At 36.0% G+C, this 21,989-nt stretch overlaps 1 protein-coding gene across 1 annotated transcript in view; it reads right to left on the reverse strand.

Annotated features, from left to right (window-relative positions):
- The window catches only part of CCDC178 (coiled-coil domain containing 178), a 157,497-nt gene that overhangs the window by 106,120 nt on the left and 29,388 nt on the right, over nt 1-21,989 (reverse strand). The window contains exons 15-16 of the mRNA XM_088130764.1: nt 20,447-20,592; nt 12,300-12,459 (exon numbers count right to left, since the gene is read on the reverse strand). Coding sequence (XP_087986890.1) covers nt 12,300-12,459; nt 20,447-20,592 — 306 coding nt within the window. The remainder of the gene's footprint in view (nt 1-12,299; nt 12,460-20,446; nt 20,593-21,989) is intronic.

Raw genomic sequence — 21,989 nt, forward strand, 5'->3', positions numbered from 1 at the left:
AGAAATGCAGGCAACAGTAAATACTGCTGTTCTTAATGCTAACTACAAATACAAAATCCCCTTATGTTGATAGCCAAAAATTACTTTGGCAGAACACACTAGCAGCTATAGTCTTAATTTGATTGGAACAATTATACCTTGGTCAAGAAAGCATTATTCAGAACATAAATATCCTAACCCTACCAGATTACAATTTTCAAGGAAGCAAAAACTATATATTATACAGAAAGGTAGCTTATAAAGTTGGGAGTAGAATTTAATTTATATGTATTGTTCCCATTTCTGTAGTGTTCAGTGATTTTAATATAAACTTTTTTTTATGTTTCTGAGAGTCATTGATGCTTGACGGCTTTCAGCTACATTAATAGAGTTTATAACAGTGCCCATATATTAATACAGTCTGTGTTTTATTCAGGCGCTGATGGAATTTAGGGAGTACCTAAATTCTTCGTTGTTGTACTTGCTGCCAGCTATAAGATCTTTATTAATGTAAGGTTACCCAACAATAAAATAATTCTTAATATGCAAATGACTTTTCTCTGGAACTTAAAGGGCTGCTCATTATGTCATAACTTAGAAAATGGTGAAACTCGCTTCCTTCTCAGTAGTTCTTCAGTTCTGAGTTCTCAAAGAGAAATCCCAATGATATACAACAGCAATCTGTTCTGAAAATAGGATGTAATGCAGCATGTGGGAACAGCTGTTCAAAGAAAAAAGACAGTCCAACTGTATAGGTACACAAGTCCTTAAGCATGTTTAAAGTAGCTGTCATGATTGCTTGTAGGCATAATCTCTGTACTCCTCAGAGAGGCAAAGGAAATTCTCCTTTTTATTATAGTTTTCATACTTCTCCCAAATTATGGTGTACAATGTATAATATCTGTACAGAAATGGCCATGCTACTTGAATATCAGGGATTATATGTTTGTTTAGGCAAACTCTCATTTTACTCAATGTAAATTCAGCCTTGTTTACATAAGCAATAGAAAATCTGGATGAATATTTGTATGGATGGCTGTGCAAGTTTTTTTCCAGAAATACATACTTTTCCTAGCATGTATACTTTTGGGGGGGAAAATTCAGTATGAATACTTTTCTTTGTACTTTTCCTATATGTGCATTTTGTACATATTCTCCTAAATACACACATTTCAAATTTATGAAACTGGATTGCAAATTCTAAAGAGTTTCTACTTTACTATGCACATCTGTTTGACTACATATCTGGGAGATCTAAAATAATTTATTCAGATGAACATTCTGATGCAGTGAGGTTACTATTATGCTGTTCTTTGAACATCACTACAGAAAAAACTGTCTATTGGTGTCAACATCTAACCAAATCTCAAAAAAGATAAGTGGAGTCAGAAGTGGTTATTATCTCTATGGGATTCTACCAGAAATTCCAAGGTCACAGACAACACTGGAAAGTTGAAAAAATATCTTGAAAGAAGACAATGGCAACTCAGTTCTGGATTATTGACAAGGAAATTTAAATGGGTCTCAATTCAAAGGAAAATTTACCTTAAATTTGTTATCAAGTCTGGACAACTAATGCACATCAGCCCTAGTGAACAAGTACAGTGGATGGAAATAAGAGATGGAATTGAACATTATGTGGAGAGTCATAGGTTTTATGCAGACTTTGCCAAACTACATATCCAAATACCCTGGTAAGTGATGAGTTGCTTGCAAACATGAAGGCTGGATTTCAGGACTTGGGGAATGATCTGCTGCTGCTGGTAAGTAAATAAAGGTTGCCCTCTATTTTTCCAAATAACAGAAGCAGGTATCTGTCTCCACGGCTAAAGGTGTATATGTAGAAAAGGGTGTTAGATTGTGTTGCTAAACAAGAGAATGTAGATTACATGACAGGGTTTGTTTAGGATTATTACTACTATAATCTTTAGTATCTATAGATATATAGAATCTCAGATCCAACTGAAGAATCTACAAATCTATATGTGGTTCCAGTTATCTATCATGATTCTGTATGACAACTTCCCATTTGTTGTTAAACATGACTAAGATTGAATCATAACATTTATTTTGATTTCATTTTGAAAATAATACCTACATAGACATTTAGAGCAAATGGGGGTATTTTCAAAATATGCAATGTGGAATCTTCAGTATTAGAAAGGTGCAAGAACCAGTAATTATCTTTATCTAGTGAGAGCAATAATTGACTTTATATATCCCAAGATAGTTTTTCTGCTTCAGCAATTTTTATGAGGATCTTTTTGATACACACCAGATTTCATCTGTTCTTCTTTAAGAGCTTTTCCATATGCTTCTATAGTTGTTCCTACACACAAATGGATGTGTATACAGAACTTCCTACCATGGGAAATTAAAAGTTTTTTATGCCACTAAAATGCAAAAAAAATAAAAATAAATGCAATGACAAATTTCTTTATATGTATCCCAACTGTAGAATTTAAAATTGAAATGATTTAAAATGCTTGTGTGATAAGCAGGTTATGTAGAGTCTGTCCAACCATATTACAGATGTACTGTATAATCCTGCATTTGATTTCCTATGGTAACTTCGTTAGGATCATTCAGTATTTTGCAACATTAGTCATAATTGCCCCAATCCTGGACACCAATTATATATGTGGCTCCTCATGATCTGGTCAACAGCTATAAGAAATAGTTCAATAGTGGCTGTTTGAGAAATTAAAAAAAAAAAGATTACTTAAATCACCGACTTCATAATTTTTGGGGAGGTTATCATTACAGTCACATAAGGAGTTTGGGTTATGACTCACATACAAACATGTTCTATTTATTTTGCTTTTTTTTATACAAATGGAAGACTGAAACAGGAAAGCCTGACTTTTAGGCTTTTGACAGGAGTCTTATATAAGTGGAAGACTTTTAATTCTCAAATTGTTTCACTTCAATAACTCTTTTAAAGTTGTTGCGCCAAGATGCCTGGCGGATTAAGCTCCATTGCCTTTTCTTGTTTTGAACTAATGTATTCTTGATCACCGTTTAATGAAACTATATACCACATGGAGATTTCACATTAGATAAGCCATGTGAAACCCTCATCAGACAAGTAGCTCTGGCTGGTGGTAATCCTTCAGATGAAAATTTCAGACTAGCAGGTTTTCCAATTTAAATGAGCCCCTTTAACTATAAAAAATTGGCACGGTATGATTGCTAAAAATTATTTTTAAATTTTTATGTTGCCAAAGTGCCCCGGTGGCTGTGAAAAACAGAAATACAGCCGTAAATACAGAAAACATTAACTGGTCACTGAGGGGATCCAATTTACAACCCATAGAGACAACTCACATGGCTCACTGACACCGGTATTATTGGGTTTGCAATAGGGCATTCAGTTCTGTTCACACCACATGAAAGCAAAGCTATTCTTAAATATGCAATTAAATAGATTTATTCCACATGTTTCTCTAGTCAGTGGTTATTACTCACTTTTACTTCATTGCACCCTGAACTATAGAATTTTCATGATATGTTCAGGTAGCATTTGGAATACAACTGAACTTATTGTGAATTTTCAATAAAAGGTTCATTTAACAGTATTAGTGTATGATATTTAGATTGTTTTGCTACTGTGGTTTGGCTTATGCCAATATTTTTTAAAAATCAAATTCAATACTGTCTATCCCTGTTTGAAATTCGGGGAAGTAAAACATATTTTCAGTAAAATATAATGGGACATTTTACAATAAACAGCTAAAGAATCTTTATTAGCTACATAAGTTCTTAAGACCTAATATTTCAAATGAATATACACAGTCAGTTTTCAAAAACTGTATGAACTGACTATACATTATATAGTCACATGTCAGAATAAATTCTAGAATTAATATGCTTAGATATACTGTACATTTTTAATGTTACAAAACACCAGATATTTTCAAATATTGGTGCCACAAGTACTGATCAAAGCCAACTTAATTTAACAGGATATACATGAGGCCTATGTAGCCCCTTCACTACTGGTTCTCTCTTTCACACAGGAGAAGAAACAGAAGCCATAGTAAGCTGGTTTCCTATTAGTATGAACTAGTATCCAAGATTAATGGCTTCTAAACAAGCCAGGTTTACAGTAACTTACAAAAATGGTTAGTTTCCAAGCAATTAACCACAGTTCCTGGTTTGCATTTTAAAGAAGCTGCCACTCATTGCAGCTTCCTGACTTCTTTATGCATACTAAGGAATAAAGCAGTTAAGATAAGATCTCCATATTAAACTAAACTGGATTGTCCAAACTCGGTCAATGTGGGCACTTCTGAATTCCTAGTTCTATGGTCTGAAGGTATATGAAATATCAACCTTACTGAAGTTAGCAGATTTGTTATAGAAACTGCTTGGGAACCCCAAGTATGTTGCATTATTGAAAATAGTGGCACCTTTCTAGAGAAGCATATGTTGAGAACAGTATTCAGCTTATTCAAAATGGGTTAAATCACCCCATGACAACACTGTTCCTTCTGCTCTGATTTTGCTACAGTTTGATATGTTGTGCCCATATTGGAAGAACAGAGTAGATATCAAGGATATTACAAGATAGATTAGAGATGAACATTTGGATAATTATGCATGAGTAAAAGGTTCACAACTCACAAATCAGTATGAACTAATTCTCAACTTAATATAATATATGACATCTCACCGATTTTTTTCATTACCTATGGAGGAATACTGTAATACTTCATACACCAATATGAATTACTAATAAAAATGTACACATGAGAAATATCTATTTGGATGTCATGCCTGAATCTTTAAAACACAAAATACTTCAATGAAACTAAGGATATCTCTATATTACAGGAGATGGCTAACAAAACTGGTATCCCATTTTAAACCCACTCCCCCACCACATTCACAATTTCTAAGATTATCTTTTGTGTCTTATAATGTTAGTAGATTGTGCATTTATTTTGTTCTGTTACATAATATGATTGGCAGATGATGAGGATTGGGTGAAAAATGTGATGATGTTAAAGCACAGGATAAATTATTTTACATGTTACAAAAGAGAGGAAGATACCAACATTTCTGTAACAAATCATGCATAATGGATAATACAACTCTAAGACAGACAGCAATCTTTGTTATTCCATGATTCAGCTAGTAAGTATTACAATACAGTATGAAACTATTGCAAAATACAAAGATAAAAAAGGAACAAACTGAAAATTCTGGTAATGCCTAAACTGCACTGCTAACAAAAACAAAAACAGAATGCCTATAATGATAACTCTAACAATAACTATTCCTTATATAGTAACCTCCTGACAATTCAAGAGTTTACTATGATTAGGCAAGGTAGGTGTTACCAAGTTGTTATTTTTCATTTTTCCTGATTTAGCACAGCCTACTAACTAGGAATTGGGAACACCTGCATTCCATTGTTCTTTGATCCACTGATAGCAGCTTCTTATGTGAAGAAATAAAAGTTTAAAAAAAGAGAGAGAATATCCAAATTCATTAAAGTTTATTAGATGTCAACCACAAAAAGTTCTACCATTCTCATTTGTTCTAATATTTGGTCTTAAATGGTTCTATTAAGAATGGAGCAAAGATCAACTTCAAGTAAGTTTATTTATGATCTCTTACTCTATCCAAATGGCTCACATTGATTAACAAACTGTATACCATCATTTAATGTTCTTTTTACATGCACATCATTAATGTGCATATACAGATATTCTAAGTTTATGGCACCAATAGAAACAGATGCCTAAGGCATGTCACTATGCATCTTGTATATTTCACTATGGATAAGGAAAGTCCCTACCTATTTTTAAGGCATGTTTGTTTTGTGGCCATAATTTTGAGCTGGTTCTATTTTTAATAATTTTATTTATTTATTTAATTTATACAGTGCATATCTTACACAACTGGCCGGCTTACAAGATTAAAATAAAATGAACCCACCAAACCTTCCATTATTGTTCTTGATTGACATTTTTCTTGAATGTATTATGTAAATAATAATATGAAATGATGTTTTATAGGAAAACATATCATATTTAACTATTTTCTTCATAGTTGTTATTTAAAATTAAAATAAAATCATAGTTTATGTTACAGAATTAAATTTAATGCTGAATTTACACCTTGTTACACTGACTGAAAATTGTGGCTCAAAATTTTTGTTTCTTTTTTAAAAAGTACTATAGAGATGACAACTATAAATTCACATATTAAGTTGCCCAGATCAGTTAAACTATTTATCTAAAATATTGTACATTAAATCTAGCATAACACATCTGCAAGTGGAAGGAGTCTCTCCATTATTTATTTTAAACTATTTCTAACCTACCTGCTAACCTCAAGACCGCATGAAAGGTTTAAATCCATGAAATGCATAAATAAAAACATGTATGTGAAATAAAAATAAGCAGTATTTTAAAATATTAAAACAGCAATATCCATAACATACAAGGGAAGCACAGCTTCTTATGAGGAACAATAGGACATGACACCATGAGACAGTTCAATTCAGAATGCCACAGTAAAAAGCTGGGACTTTACCTGCCACTGAAAAGCAAATAATATTGGTACCAGTTTGATCTCCAGAGGGAGAGCATTCAAAAACTCAACTCCTGGAACAGAGAAGGCATCTCTCTTCATCACGGGTTCAAGTATACAACCAATACAGTTCCTTTAAGTCAGGGTTCCCCAAAGTGGTTAATACTGACCCCCAAGGGTCGATGGGACTATTGATCGATAAATGGCTGGGGGTCGAAAGGGGGTCAATAAATGATGGAAGGTCAATTGGGGTCAATTCATCTTTTGGGATCTCTGTAAAGCTCTACACCTGTCCCTAGTCCTGAAAGTGAGGTGGCTAGCAGCGAGACAGTGTTACCCAGGGTTGGATGGTCAGCTGCCAGCAAGAGCAGCCTTCAGTTGTCTTTATTATTATTATTATTGTTGGTCGCACAGTCAGCTAGATGTTTAGACTGGATTTGGCATTTTTATCCACCTATCAAGTTCTTCCCAAGGACCTGGGATAGGCAGATGTTGTTGTTTGATGGTGTTAAAGGTATCATCCCAGGATGTAAGCTGTTCCAAGTAAAGCTGCCTTTTGCAACTGACTGATGGCGAATCTGTCAATGCCGATGGTCTTTAAGTGGTGCTCCAGATGTTTTGGGATTGCACCCAAGGCGCCTATTACTATTGGTACTGTCTCTGCTTTCTTTTGCCAGAGTTGTTCTTTTCTATTTGTAGGTCTTTGTATTTTGTGATTTTCTCCAGTTCTTTTTCTTCTATTCTGCTGTCTCCAGGTATTGCAATGTCCACTATCCAGACTTTTTTGTCTTTCTTATCAATAAATGTTAAGTCTGGGATGTTATGTGGCAGGTACTTGTCTGTTTGAATTCTAAAGTTCCACAGCACTTTAGCTTCTTCATTTTCTATTATTTTGTCTGTTTTGTGGTCCCCCCAGTTCTTCCTTGCAGGCAAATGGTATTGCTTGCAGATATTCCAATGCACCATTGTTGCTACTTTGTCAGTCTGTGTAATCTTCTTGCAGCAGCTAATTAGGTGGTCTACTGTTTCTTCAGCTTCTTTGCAGAGGCGGCATTTGCTGTCTGGGTTGCTGTCTTCTCAATTCTGGCTTGGTATGCATTTGTTCTTAAGGTCTTGTGCAGCCAGAATTAGCCCGTCTCTTTCATCTGGGTTGCTGTCTTCTCCATTCTGGCTTGGTATGCATTTGTTCTTCTGATCTTGTGCAGCCAGAATTAGCCCCTGTCTCTTTCATCAACTTTCGTGCTCTTACCCATTGCCAGGTCTTGTTGTTATCTGATTTGCCTAATTTTTTTGTGCACTGGCCATGTAATACTTTGCCTTGCCATGTCTCTGTTCTATTCTTCATTTGGTCTTTCTTGTAGACCAGTTTGGTCTCTTGAATATTCAGTAAGCCTTCATGGTGCACTAGCTTCAGTGATTCTTCTTCACTGTCTTCAGATATTCTTCCAATGCCCTTTTTTCTTCTTCAACTGTCTGATGTACTTGCAACGTTCCATGCTCACCTATGCTCCTTGGTAAGTAGAGTCTGTCAACATTGCTGAGTGAATGAAGGGCATGTTTCATTGTCATTATTTTTCTGGTCTTCCTATCCAGGGCTTTTAGTTTTACTTGAGTCCAGTCCATTATTCCAGCTATGTATCTAATGACTGGAATTGCCCAGGTGTTAATTGCCTTGATGGTATTTCCTCCACTAAGTTTGGACTTTAAGGTCTTCTTCACTCTCATGAAGTATTCACTACTAACCATCTTGACTTTAATGTACTTGATGTTGTCAGCTTGAAGGATGCCCAAGTATTTGTAGTGACCTTCTTCATCCAGACTCTTGATGTTATTTCCATTGGTCATCTGGATTCCTTCAGTTTTCACTATTTTTCCCCTGTTGATGGGGAAAACATTTGTCCAGGGTGGCACATTTGTCCAGTCCAAACTCCATTGCAATATTTTGGCTGTATATTCAGACAGTGTTGAGCAGCGATTCTATTTCAGACGGTGTTTTTCCATACAGCTTCAGATCGTCCATGTAAAAGAGGTGGGATAGCCTGGAATATGTTTTTGATGTTTGATAGCCATGGCCTCACTTATTCAGTATTGTTGACAGAGGAATCAATGCTATGAGAAACAGTAGTGATGATAGTGAGTCTCCTTGAAAGATTCCTCTCTTGATATTAAGCTCTCCCAGTCTATCACCACTGACCAGCAACTGGGTCTTCCATTGTGCCATTGATCTTTGCACAAAGCTTGTGATGTTTCTACTGACTCGTGTTATTTCTAGGCACTTGATTATCCAATCATGTGGCAGGGAGTCAAATGCCTTCTTGTACAGTAATCAATCAAAGCTAGTACATTCAAATTGGTCTTCCTTCCCTTATAGTTTTCCAAAATCATCTTGTCAATTTGGAGCTGATCTTTTGTTGCTCTGCTGTCTGGGCAGTTTCCTTTCTGCTCAGACAGAGCTTGTTTTCAACTAGATGCTGTTGTACTGCATCAGCTACCACACCAGTTAGCAATTTGAAAATTGTTGGTAAGCAGGTAATTGGCCTGTAGTTGCCCAGAGCTGCCCATTTTGTTGGATCTTTCATTATCAGGTAGGTTTTGCCAGATGTTAACCAATCTTCAATTTCACCTCCATGCAGTATGTTGTTAAACTGCTTGGCAATGAGTGGGTGCAGATCAGTCAGATGTTTCAACCAAAAACTATGTAGTTCATCTTCATCTGGTGCTGACCAATTTTTGATCGTCTTTGCCCTTTTCTCCACCATTTCTGCTGTTATTACAAGTTCTTTCATTTCAGCTTCTTTTTTATTCTTATCCACCTCCTTTATGCGAGCCACATGCTTGTTGTATTTCTTTGGGTTGTCTCATAGCTGTGCCCAGAACTGCACTGTTTCTTCTTTGTCAGGTCTCTCCACTGATGGATTGGTAGAAACATTTCCGATTTGACTGAAATTAGAGATTCAGCCTATAGTGTGCAATTTGAGCTTCGAATCTGCTGACCTTTTTGGCTATGGCTATTTGCTGCTTTATTATTTCCAGTGCTTCTTTGATCTTCCTTGCTTCTTACAAGTATCTAAAATGTAATGGAGGCTACTATAAACAGAATGGAAGATAACCTATACTGTTTCCACTGTAGTCTTTCAAAAGATGCCGAGGGATATTTTTTATGTTTAATGTACTGATTGCAGTTATGTCCCACTTTATCTCTGCAAAGATGCAGGGTCACTTCTCATTTTTATCCTTGCAATAGCAATCTTGTGGGCATGGGCAAGGGGAAGCAAGAGGGGCAAATGACAAAAGTTACAATGCAATGCAAACCCCACTCCATTCAATGGCATAATACAAGTACATAAGGTACAGAGCTTGCCTCATGACCCCACAACACCCTTTCACTATTCTGATGCAATCTTGCTTGTGAGGTAGATTAGTCTGAGAGAAAGTGACAGGACAAAATTCATATATTAATTATATTACAAATTTGTCTGTTTTTATGCATACGTTTTTACAAGATTCATTTTACTGTTGAAAAGTTACATGCTATTGCATAAAGAACATATTAATCCCACCAAATTCTAAGCAAATATTCATAAAAAGTGTTTTTAATAAGCAAATAAATTTTCACAAGGGGAAAGGAATACTACTTGAAAACTACAGAATTTGAAGTTTTGCCGACTTATTCACCTATCTGATCAGAATTTACAGGAAGACTTGCAATACTTTTATCATTAGCATGTTATCTGTGTGCATGTTTTATCATTCCCACTATTCTTCCAATTATTTTTGATTCCAAATATTATTACAATCATGATATCTGTAAACTAATAAAATCAGACACTGGGTAGGCTATTTGAGTAATGCTGCTAGTACTCCCCACAGGACTTCATATAATCACATTTATTGTAACACTAAGGCTGCCCTGGAGCAAGGAGCACATTTCAAAATCTGTATTGTAGCATGGGACTCTCCACCTACCTGTGCAGTACACTGTTGGAAGTCACTGAGACAACTAATTAAGGACAATTTTATAGTTTGACCACTTATTACTATTAGCTCACACATGCAGGATAGCCTACAGAACAATTGATTTCTGTATTTTAGAACAGTATTATATTTTTGCTAAACAAAAAAAAAATTAACAAAATCAGAATATGTCTGGTGGCTATTAAATATATTATTATAATATAGGAATATACATATCATAGAAATTAATATAGTTATCCCCATGCATTTCACACTATATGTGCTCTTATTAGGTTCTTTGCTGTGGAAACTCAATCATAAAAAGATTGTTGCCTAAGGATACTTGAAGTACATTTCAGCCAAACATTGCTATTCCAAAAGCTAGTGAGTGGACAATTAAAAATAAAAAGTAACTAAAGTTCACAAAAATACTGCAGCAACCTCCTCTAAAAACTTCACACTTTTCATGCATCTCCAGGTTTCTACTCTGCCATTCTCCAAGGCACATCATCAGTTATGGAACCTCTACCAGTTTTACTTTTTTCTGAGGAGAACAAAAACACCTGAGTATACTTGTCCATTTTATTTTCTGAAAAAGCTTAGGGGACCCATTTTAGGTCCCAAACATAGTCTCAGGACAAAAAAAAAAAAAAAAAAAAAAAGCCACAGGAAGCTAGTGCTTTGTTTTGGGGCACGCCAGATTCCTATTTTTAAAATTGAATTAAAATAAAATAAAAAACAGATGGGTCAGGAAATCCGGTGGATCCCAAAAAAGGCATTCATCAACACATTATGTTCAATGATACTTTACAAAATCAGGGCCCAGCAAGGCAAGTAGGAAAGAGTTGGCCCTTACAAGCATAGTACATATAGCCCCAAATTCTGACCCACTTACCCCAGAAAAATCTCTAAGCTGATGAGAATAATATGCAAAGGCTGAAAGTCAATGCAAAGGCTGAAAGTCAATGAAGGGTGAGTTTGCAAAGGAAAACATCCTGGGACTGTCTTTAGAAGACTGTATTTCTTACTTTCTGCCTGCATGTTTATGAGTTGGGGAAGCTTAGGTCACCCAATAGCATCTGTACCAACCCTATTAAGCCCACTGGCTGAAACAAAAGATACTTGCACTTCCAGTCCTATATTGGGGGCCATACGTATATCTAATCTATAGCCAACTTTGCACTAATACTTTTGTATGGGTGTGTATCAGCATTATACTGCCACAGAACTCATCCTGTGGGAACTCCTGTGTGTCACTGATCTTATACTTGGAACCTCACATATGCAAACTACTAATCCTCCAATTCCCCAATTCTGTTAGTGTCAGCCTTATGAGGTAGACCAGACAGGAAACATGACCAGATGAGCTAATTCTACTTTATTGTAAAACTACGTTAACAAAATCTTGCAAGTCTAAAAGTATATCTCTCCTCGCATCTCCTTTACAGCCCAAGAAACTAGGAAGGGTCTCTTCTGAGCCACTTGCCCCATCCACATTCCTGCTGCAGGCTCAGCTGGCTTTTATCTGACCGTTCCCTTGGTTGCGTTTCCTGGCCCTGTACCCCAAAGTCATTCTCACATACCATTACAGTTAGAAATATGTTAAATGGACATGGAACCTTCATAGGAAATCTACTGATAAGAAACAGGTAAGTGTCTGCAATGGAAGGATATTGTGTCTTTTGGTGAATGTTTTTTTTTCCAGGATGGTTCATTAGAAAGCCCATATTTTGTCTGAAATACTTTCCTCAAGCAAATCAATTTAACTACATATTCATTCAAGAAAAATGAAACATAATAATAATAATATAAATAGCACAAACCTTCTTAATTTTCAAATCATGTTGTCTATTCCACAGCAACTCATCAAATACTCTGTTGTCTGTCCTTATTTTTTTTTTAACAACATCTAGCCGGGCATGGAGAAAATCAACTAATCTCTGAGTATTTTCCTCCTTGAACTTTATTTTAGTGTGTTTTTCCCTTTAAGAGAGAGAAAATATATCATTACTTGTACGAAACATTATACAGAACTATTAGGCAAACTGATCATGCGGAAACAGTGATTGCAATTTAGTGAGATGTTTTATAAGTGTGTAAGGGGCAATATGCACATACAGTTTATTGGACCATTTCTTCTTCAGTAGCTCCCCCAGCAAAATGTCAAACAGATTATGATTATATATATATATATATATAAAAAATATTAAAAAAATAAATTTATATAAAAATATAAAACACATGAAGTTGATTTAAACTAAGTCACATATGTTACCCAACTGGCAAAGCATTTTTTTAAAAAAATTCAGGCTCTTTCTTGTTCTTACTACATAAGGCCTTTTCAGTGAAAATTAAAGGATTAAAGCCATAATTTTTAACAAAACATGTACACAGCTTAGCTGCAGTACAAAGTTGTGAAGTGTCACAAAAGTGACACATTCCTGTCAGTAGTCAAAACTACTCATTAGTGTCAGGTGGGTTCAATTTCTGATGACTCCACAAACAAATGATCTCCATCTTGACCTGTCCCTATTAGTAACTTTAGCTCTTCCAAGGACATTTCAGTAATACTCTTGATCCCATTCATCCATATCAGTTGTTATCCCTAGCTGCCTCAATCTTGCCAAGCAGAATCACAATCCTAAAATATGTAAGTTTCTGTTTGCTGACAATATGTTAGCTGATTATTTTTAACCTTTTACCTTTTCTGAAACCTACCAGTTCATTTGCCATCTCTCTCTGTGTGTGGCTTTATATTTAACACAAGATCTTAAGCAAAACTTTGCTTGCATGAGGAATCACTGCAATTGTTCTGTAATCTGTACATTTCCTTGCATCTCCCTTTTTCACTATAATACACACAAATCTTATCCAATCTCTATGCCATGCAGCCTGTTCCATATTTGTTGGCATAGAGCTGTTAATACTTTAACTTCCTCATCTCCTGAAGCTTTAAAAAGTTCAGTGGGCATTTCCTCTGTGTTAGGTGCTTTCCTGTTTGTCACCTGGTCTATCATCTAGCATATCTCACTTGCTAATGAAGGCAGCTCCTAAATGTATTTCCTTTCTAAAATGTGTCATTCTCTAATCCCATTGGTAAAGAGTTTACAACAGTCTATTTTTTTTTACCTCCATCAGATAATTGCTCTTGAAAATTCCATCTTAGCTGTAAAATTTCCTGTGATTTCTCTGATCTTAAAATATGTATCTAATTTTCCTGTTCTTGTTATTTTCCTTTATTTGTTGACATTTGTGATTGAGATCAGTACCTTTCCTTCAGCTTTTTCTGAAAAGTTATTTGGGTCTTTTTTTCCCATAGATGTTGGGGATATTTGTTTCTTTTTTTGGCTTTTTTCATATCACTACTCTTCCCTGCTCCTCTGGTCCACATTTGTATGATTTAAACATATTAAATCTGTAATTTACTCTGATCTTATATTCCAACAATAAGGCCTCCAGGTCAAAACCTGCTGGAATACCTACTTTCTTTAATTTTTTAATTCATATATCTGACACTGGTAATTCATCTCTATTTGACAATCTGCTTCTAAAAATGTCTTGGCTGATTGGATTGTCTCCATCTTCTATTTAATTCTATTAATTCTATTTAATTCTAATGTTCATCCTTTATGCTTATATGTAGAGTCTACACATATTGTTTGAAGCTAGTGTTGAAAAAAATCAAAGAATTTTAACTTATCACCCATATTACTATTTATGCAATCCAAACCTTCATATAATTCTAGATTTCTCCATTTCTCAAACTCATTCCAATCACTCATTATTAGTATTATCCATAGTACTAGTGCTCATCAATAATCCTTTCTTCACATTGCATTAGACCCCCTAGCAATCTGTCACAGGATTCTTTAAAGAATGTATGTTATTTTGTAACACTTTGTATCGACCCATTCTAGTATACAGTTAGTCCCCAGTTTAAGAACAGGTTCCATTCCCAAGGTCTGTCCTTAAGTCGAATTTGTAGGTAAGCCGGAACAGTATTATTGTATAATACTGTATAAGTAGTATTGTGTAACTAACTCAAACCATTGTGTATTTAACTCGAATCATTGTGTATTTAACTCAAATTTTGCTACAATAGGCTCCATTCTTAACTATGGGTCATTCAAAACTGAGCATTCTTAACCCAGGACTACCTGTATATAACCTTGCCGCTCATTGGACTATAGCCGAGCACATACTTAGCTGTATCCTTTGTGAGTATCACTGCCACTTCATTGCTTCATACAGATTCACGTCCATATTCAGTTCATATATCGTAAGCTGAGTTAAAGTAGTTAATTCCCTCTACCTAAGTTGACATTCCTAAAACATCCAATTTGGTACACTTCATTTCCACTGTTGACAATTTTAAACTTTCCTTAGTTACCTGCTTCTCATATTCTCTGTTTTAATTATCTGTGTCCTTGTAAAAAACGAATTCTTTCAATGCTAGCACTGACCACATTCCTTGTAGCTTTGGTGTAGACACAACATCACTTTCAAATCTCCTTGTGGAAGTTCAGTGCTCTTCCCTAATAACTAGAGAAGTGTCTTCTAATTTGGGGAATCTCATAAACTGGTATTCAAATTTGTCTAAATGTTACAGCCATTTTGAAATAATTTTCTTGTCAACTAAAAAGAACTGCATTGCCATTGTCTCCTTCTCCAAGGTGGATTTGATGTCCCTCATTCCTGTATAACCCAACCTGTCCTCACCTCTCCTATGGATTACTTCCCTCTTCTCCTAACATATTTTATTTACTTATTTACATATTTATTTTGCATCTCCTCTAAGAGTTCAAAGCAATCTACATGGTTCTCCTCTCTTACTTATGTATGTCTCCTCTCCTCTCCCAATGTTTATGAGTAGGTTGCTCTGAAAGACAGTACTGGCCCATAGTGTTGGAGTGTTTACTTCTCACTTTATTCAACTGGCAGTAGCTGAGAGGTTTGCTACACAATCTGACGGTTAGAACTTATCCTTCTTCAACTGTATCCAGAGATAAATGGCTACAGGTAGTCCTTTTTAACAACCGTAATTAGGACTGACAGCTCTGTTGTTGTGAAGCAATCACTAAGTGGGAAATCACATGACCGCAACTGTGCTTTCCTTCTCCCCACTCCCCCGCCCTTTGGAAAGGTCACCCTGGCTCTGGGATAGCTAGCTCAAAACTGAAAAGACTAATCAGTTTCACACCTTCAGCTTTTGTTGCCTCCTAACCACTACCCTGCCCTTTGGAATGCTAACCCTGGTGCTGGGATAATTAGCAAGAAGGGAATTAAGGTTTGTATTTACATTCATTGGAGAAGAAAGGAGTATAAGGGAGTAAGGAGACACACAGTGAGGAACACACACAGAAAGCAATGCACTGGTGTCAGCAGCCCTGAACACACACAGGGCTGGAGCCATGAGTGTGGTACACAAACAGCCGGTATATCCCCCATTGTGTGCCTGCTTACTCTCTTGTAATCCCTTCCTCTCCAATCTCTCACTGCGAGGTGTGGGGGGGGGGGGAGAAAAAAACTGGTTCAGGCACAGGAGAGAGATTGCCTAAAGAGATTGTTTTCTTTTTTTGCCCCCTCACTTGTTTAAGCAATCTCTCCACTCTGCGGAGGGGGAAAAAAAGAAAAACAGGTCAGACACAGGATAATGCATACTGACTGTAATGGCAATCACACGACTGAGGGATGCTGAGAAGGTCACAAATACGGGCATTGGTTGTAAAGTTATTTTTTCAGCACCACTGTAACTTTGAACTGTCACTGAATGAGGCAGACAGTAAGCAAGGTCTACCTGTATTGTACGTAACCAGAGCACGTTACAAGATTGCATGGCAAGAGGGGAGGTTTAGGAAAGAGGGACTAGCTAGAATAGCACCTGATCACTCCATTAGCTATTGGTATCCAGAAAGCACTCCCATTAAGATTGTCTTATACAACTGCAGAAGTAACTTTAACTGGAAAAAAATGTTCTCCCATCCCTGGGAAACCTGATCGTAATGAAGTGGACTGAATAGCTTTTCCTCCCCTTTTTCCACTGTGAATCTATAAGCTCTAGGCTGTAAATAATTAGCTAGGCGTCATTAGAGCACAAGCACTTGTCCATATTTGTGACGGGATGCAGGATTGGGTTTCTTTTTTTCCTTTCCCCATATCTGCAGATATCACCTATTTTGGAGGGGAGATGCCAGTCCTTTCGGGTAGACCAGGTCAAGAAACAGGCACAAGAAATACTAGAATACTAGTACTTTATTGATATTGGCTATATTAATAGAATCTTAAAAGCCTGACAGAATTCCTCTTCTATCAAAAAGAATCAAGGTGGGACAATCTTGAGTTTATTTCTCATGCTTTCATGTCCTCCTGGGCTAATCTCATGTTTTACTAACAGCTGCTGTATATTTTCTTCAAGACCATCTTGTATTCCTCTACATGAGGCCAGAAAGAGAAGATACTTGGGGGAATCTGTATTTCTTCCTACATTAGGGTCAGTGAAAAGCAAATTGGTAAAAGAATCCACCCCCATTCTCCAGAGAACAGAGGTGATAATTTATTTATTTTTCAAATTAATATATGCCACCCATCTCACTATACAGGTGTCTCTAAGTGACATTACAGATAAAAAACTATAAAATCAGTAAAAATAAAAACTACAAAAGGTTAAAATTAAGCTAAAAAGTTAAAACTACAATGCAAACTAAAAAGTGTAGAGAGCATCCTTAGGCTACCAGCACCACCAGTGCTGCAAACCCCCACTGGGTCCCCATGCAAGTTGGCAGAGCCAAGTCTTAACACTATTTTGGAAGGCCAGCAGAGTGGGGGCACTCTAACCTCAGGGGGCAAGATATTCCAGAGGGTGGGAGCCACAGCAGAAAAGACTCAGAATTGCAGTCCTCAAAGGTTAAGCTTGGGGTCACCAGTTTAAAATCTTCCTAGGTAGGAGATTAAAGCAACTTCAGGAATTATATGGTTCTTTTTTCTCTGGGACTGTTCTAGTGCCTTCTTCTTGAGATTCATGGAACCAAATGTGAGTTAAGATGGGTCCTCTATAAAGCTAAATTGAATTTAGATTTCATGTTGATTCCTATTTGGAAAGAAAAGAGAACAGCTTTGTGGCATCTGAAATATTCTATATGAAGCAGGAATTAACTAAAGGGTAATTATGCAAACCTGTAGCACAGATTATGCTATTTCAGAGGGCTTACTTAGAATATGACTTTTTCCACATTTCTTTATCTGCCATTGGTGTTATGTACTGGCAATCCTCAGTTTACTTCCAAATATAAAGCAAAAGGGTACTAATCTAGATTGATGTGAATATGGTTAAAATGCACCTATTATATAAGAAGCATTTTTTCCTTCTGAGAAGCAAAGAATTGGACTTTCCTGTATCTTTTTTTTAAGGGCTACTGGGCCACTTCATCTGTTTACTGAAGAATCTGTATGATGATCAGAACTTAGAACAGAATAAGGAGCAAATAAATGGCTCAAAATTTGGAAAGGAGTCTGCTAAGCCTGTATACTGTCATCTTATTTATTTAATGTAAATGCAGAATACAACATGAAATGTTGGACTAAAAGTTATAAAAACTAGAATTAAAATTGCTGGGAAAAATGCCTCATATTGCTTAATGATAGCATTATGACAGCTGGAAGTGAGGAAAACTTAAGGAATCTCTTGTTGAAAGTGACAAGAGAATGTAAAAGCTCACTGCTCAATATTTTTTTTAAAATAAGGCTATGTTGACTCAATGGAAAAAGGTGGAGAAGAATTTGAACTAATAACAAACTTTATTTTACTAGGCTCAAAAATTCACAGGCATAATAATTGTAGCCATGAAAGAAAGAGATGTCTGCTACTTGAGAAAAACACTATCTAGACAAAATATTAAAGTGCAGAGGTATCGCGCTGACATTAGTCCATACTGTTAATACCACGGCTTTCCTAGGTGTAACACATGGTAATAAAAGCTGGACCTCGGTAAGGCTGAATGAAGAAAAATTGATGACTCTGAATTCTGATGCTGGAGAAAATTGTTGACAATACCTCGGAATCCTGAAAGAACAAATTAATCAATACTAAAGGAAGTAAAAACATACTACTAACTGAAAGCACTAATAATTAAATATTTTGGACACATAATGTAAAGGCATTATGGAGAAGACCCCAATACTTGGAAAAAATCAAAGGCAATGAAGCAATGGCTAACAGAAGGCAAAGTGACTAAATACTCTGAGGATAGAAGCATAAGCTTACAAGAACTCACAGAAGCAGTTACTGATCATAGGCAGTCCTGGTGAAATGATGTCTACTGGGTCAGAAAGAGATGGAAGTGACTGAATGGCTATACAACAACAAAGGAATTTTACACAGAAATCATTTATGTGTAAGTTAGTTTACACTTAAATCGATTATGTATAGGTTAATTACACATTCTCTCATAATTATGCTTAGGACTGCAACCTTAAACTTCCATTCATACATTTTTTTTCTTTTAAAATGACTGTTTTCAAACTCCCCAACTTTTCATGTAGAAGTTCTTAATTTAATATACAAGATTAAATTTCTTATGAAGTAGAACACTGAGGCTCTGAAGTTTTTCTAATTATTCACTTATGCAAATATGTAAGCATAGTTAGGAAACAAGCAAGATACAGGAAGACAACACCATGGTAATGGTCCATTAAAGACCACTATGAAAATATCCATTTGTTTGCTAGTGTGCACGTATGCCTGCATAGAGACTACAAAAAAACATCAATTAGTTATACAGGAATGTTTTCAAAAAGGTTCTCTCTTCTTTGGTATACCAGAAAGAGGTCAGCTTCTTGCCCTATAGAATATTCCACACTTATAGCTCTGGTATTTGAAAACAGATTATTTTTCATCAGTGCCTGGGGCAAATGACAAAACATGTATCATGTTGTCACAACACAAACTTCACCCCATTTGTACTTGTGTCACACATAAGTATGCAATGGGTGGAATTCACACTGTGACATAACGAAACACAAGATTTCATCATTCTAAGAAAATCTTGGCTTGCCACAGATGCCTGTGACTTATAACATCTTCACAAAGAAGTTCTTTATAAGCTGAAATTATTTCATAGGTATATATCTTGAGGCATTCTATAGTATCATAGGTAATATGATGATGAAGGTATAGGTGGTATTAATCATGCATTAGTTAAATATCAGAGAGAACACAGTTCATATAAACCAGAGCAATACTTCACTGTTTTGTTTTATTTATGTTTAACAAATTTTGTTTTATTTTAGTTATTTAGTTATTTTAAGAAAATTGCCCTTAAACAGAACCAGTTATGGTACTGGCCCTGGCCCAGCCACAATTTTCCCATTCCTTTTCTAACCAATGGGGTGTGTATGTACAATATATATGTGTATGTGTGCATGTATGTGTGTGCACGCATTCGCTAATATTTCACAAAAATTTATAGCAAAATAAATTGGTCGTGTTTTAAGATGCTACAAGATTGTTCACTGTCTTTCCTTGTGATTACCAACATTTTCTAATATTTTGATAGTTGTTATTTCATTTGTATCTGTTCTGAGATATAATTTGTGTCACGTTAAGTGCTGTCTTTTCCCCGATGTCCTTTTTGTCAGGAACTCTGTACCTTCTTTTTCATTACTGGCTTGTAACATTACACTTTTACTTTGCTTATGTAGATGATTTTAAATGGGAAAAACCATTTTAAAAGCCAGCAAGGCTTCTTATACTTATATGTTTGTGTGTGTTTAAACAGAAACAAAACTGGTTTTCAGTTTCCTTTGCCCTCTGCAGCAAACTGTGCCCTTCTCAAAATGTTCTCTGGAGGGCTGGGGAACTCATGTGAGAGATTGGGGCTGGGGAGCTGAAAGGGTGAGAATTACTGAAAGCTGCTCCCATTCCACTGCTCCCAATTTAATACTATGCATTATTTATCGGACTGGTGACTCTTACCTCAACATGACTACAGATTTCTCTGTGGTATCTATCTGGTCTTGCTGTCCTCTGTTTAAAGCATTTAGTTTTGCAATTTCTTTTTGTAAATGTGCAATTTCCTCATTGACTTTAGTAAATTGGCTTGAAATATCTAAATATTTCCCCTGAAAATTAAAAAAAAAAGATTTAAATGCACAATTACATGCAATGATGCATTAAATTACTTATTCAAGAACAGAACTATTTTCATGCAGTTGAAAATGTAATGCAAGTTGGATAACACCACTTCAGTAAAGGTATACTTGTATACATCAGAAATATTATTTTCAAGTATGTTGTTACAAATAAGACAAATTAAATAATTCCATATATTTGTACATAGCTCAAAATGCCTTTCTCATGCTTTTCATTATTGTTTCACATGGTCAATATATAATGAATGACTTTCACTATCAGGAAGAATACACAGGTGGGCCCCATCTACATGGTAGAGAAGGTTCTGAAGGTACACGGAGGTCAAGCCATGTAGTTTGAACTGGACTTGGCAACCAATTTAGCTACTGAAGCATTGGTGTTATACTGCTAATCTTCTTCATTACTCTAAGGAGGAAGGCTGCCCCATTTTGGACCAGTAGCACTTTCTGAGTCACATTCAAAAGCATCCCACATTGGAGGAGATCCCAGGCTTAACCACTCCTTTCCCATGATCAATGACCAGAACTGCCCACTTAGGAGTAGAACCACTTTAACATGATGCCTAAATCCCCCAACTCCTCACAGGTGGCCCAGAAGGGTAACACAGTCAATAGTATTGAACATAACCAAGAGGTCTAATTGGACTAGGAGGGGTCCACTTCCCTCCATCAAGGTCTGGACAATGGTTATCTGCCATGGTGCCTCAGTCCTATGCCCAGGTTTGAATCCTGGCTGAAATGGATCCAGATATTCCATCCATTTCTTCTAGAATCCTTTGTAGCTGAAGTCCTAACATCTTCTCTAGAATCCTCCCAGAAAGCATCAACTGGAGACTGGGTAGAAGTTGTCTAATATGCTGAAATAAGAAATGGCCTCTTCAGGAGGGAGCACATACCATTGCCTCCTTCAGGTTAGAAGTTATCACTTCTCCCCATGAACAGCACTAATTCCTACCCAAATCACACTCTGTCCAGCCACCCAAAAGAACCAGGTAGGGCATGGAGATTAGAGTAAATGATAAAATATTTTAGATAAAATTAATGCAAATACATAGCAATTAATTTAGTAATATAAACAGTGAGCTATAAGAAACCTAAAGAAATCAACCACAGAAATAAATGCAGAAACGGAAGTCTTGCAAAACAATAAACATCTGAACGTGAGTTAGCATTCGATGGAGATGTTTTAAAATATTTACTCGAGATACATTTAGGAGGAATATGACATTTCTTAATGGTGGATTTCTTTTTTACAAAATAAATAAATCAATATAAAAATTACATGCTTCCATAATTCATACCAATCTCATGTGTCAATCCTCCTACAAATTCTTTGCTAGGTATTGTTCCCATTTACTCAACTCCAA

The sequence above is a fragment of the Python bivittatus genome, unplaced genomic scaffold (assembly GCF_059951505.1).
Source record: "Python bivittatus isolate LINGU-HERP-01145 unplaced genomic scaffold, Pbiv_v1 ctg000840_np1212, whole genome shotgun sequence".
Classification (NCBI taxonomy): Eukaryota; Metazoa; Chordata; class Lepidosauria; order Squamata; family Pythonidae; genus Python; species Python bivittatus.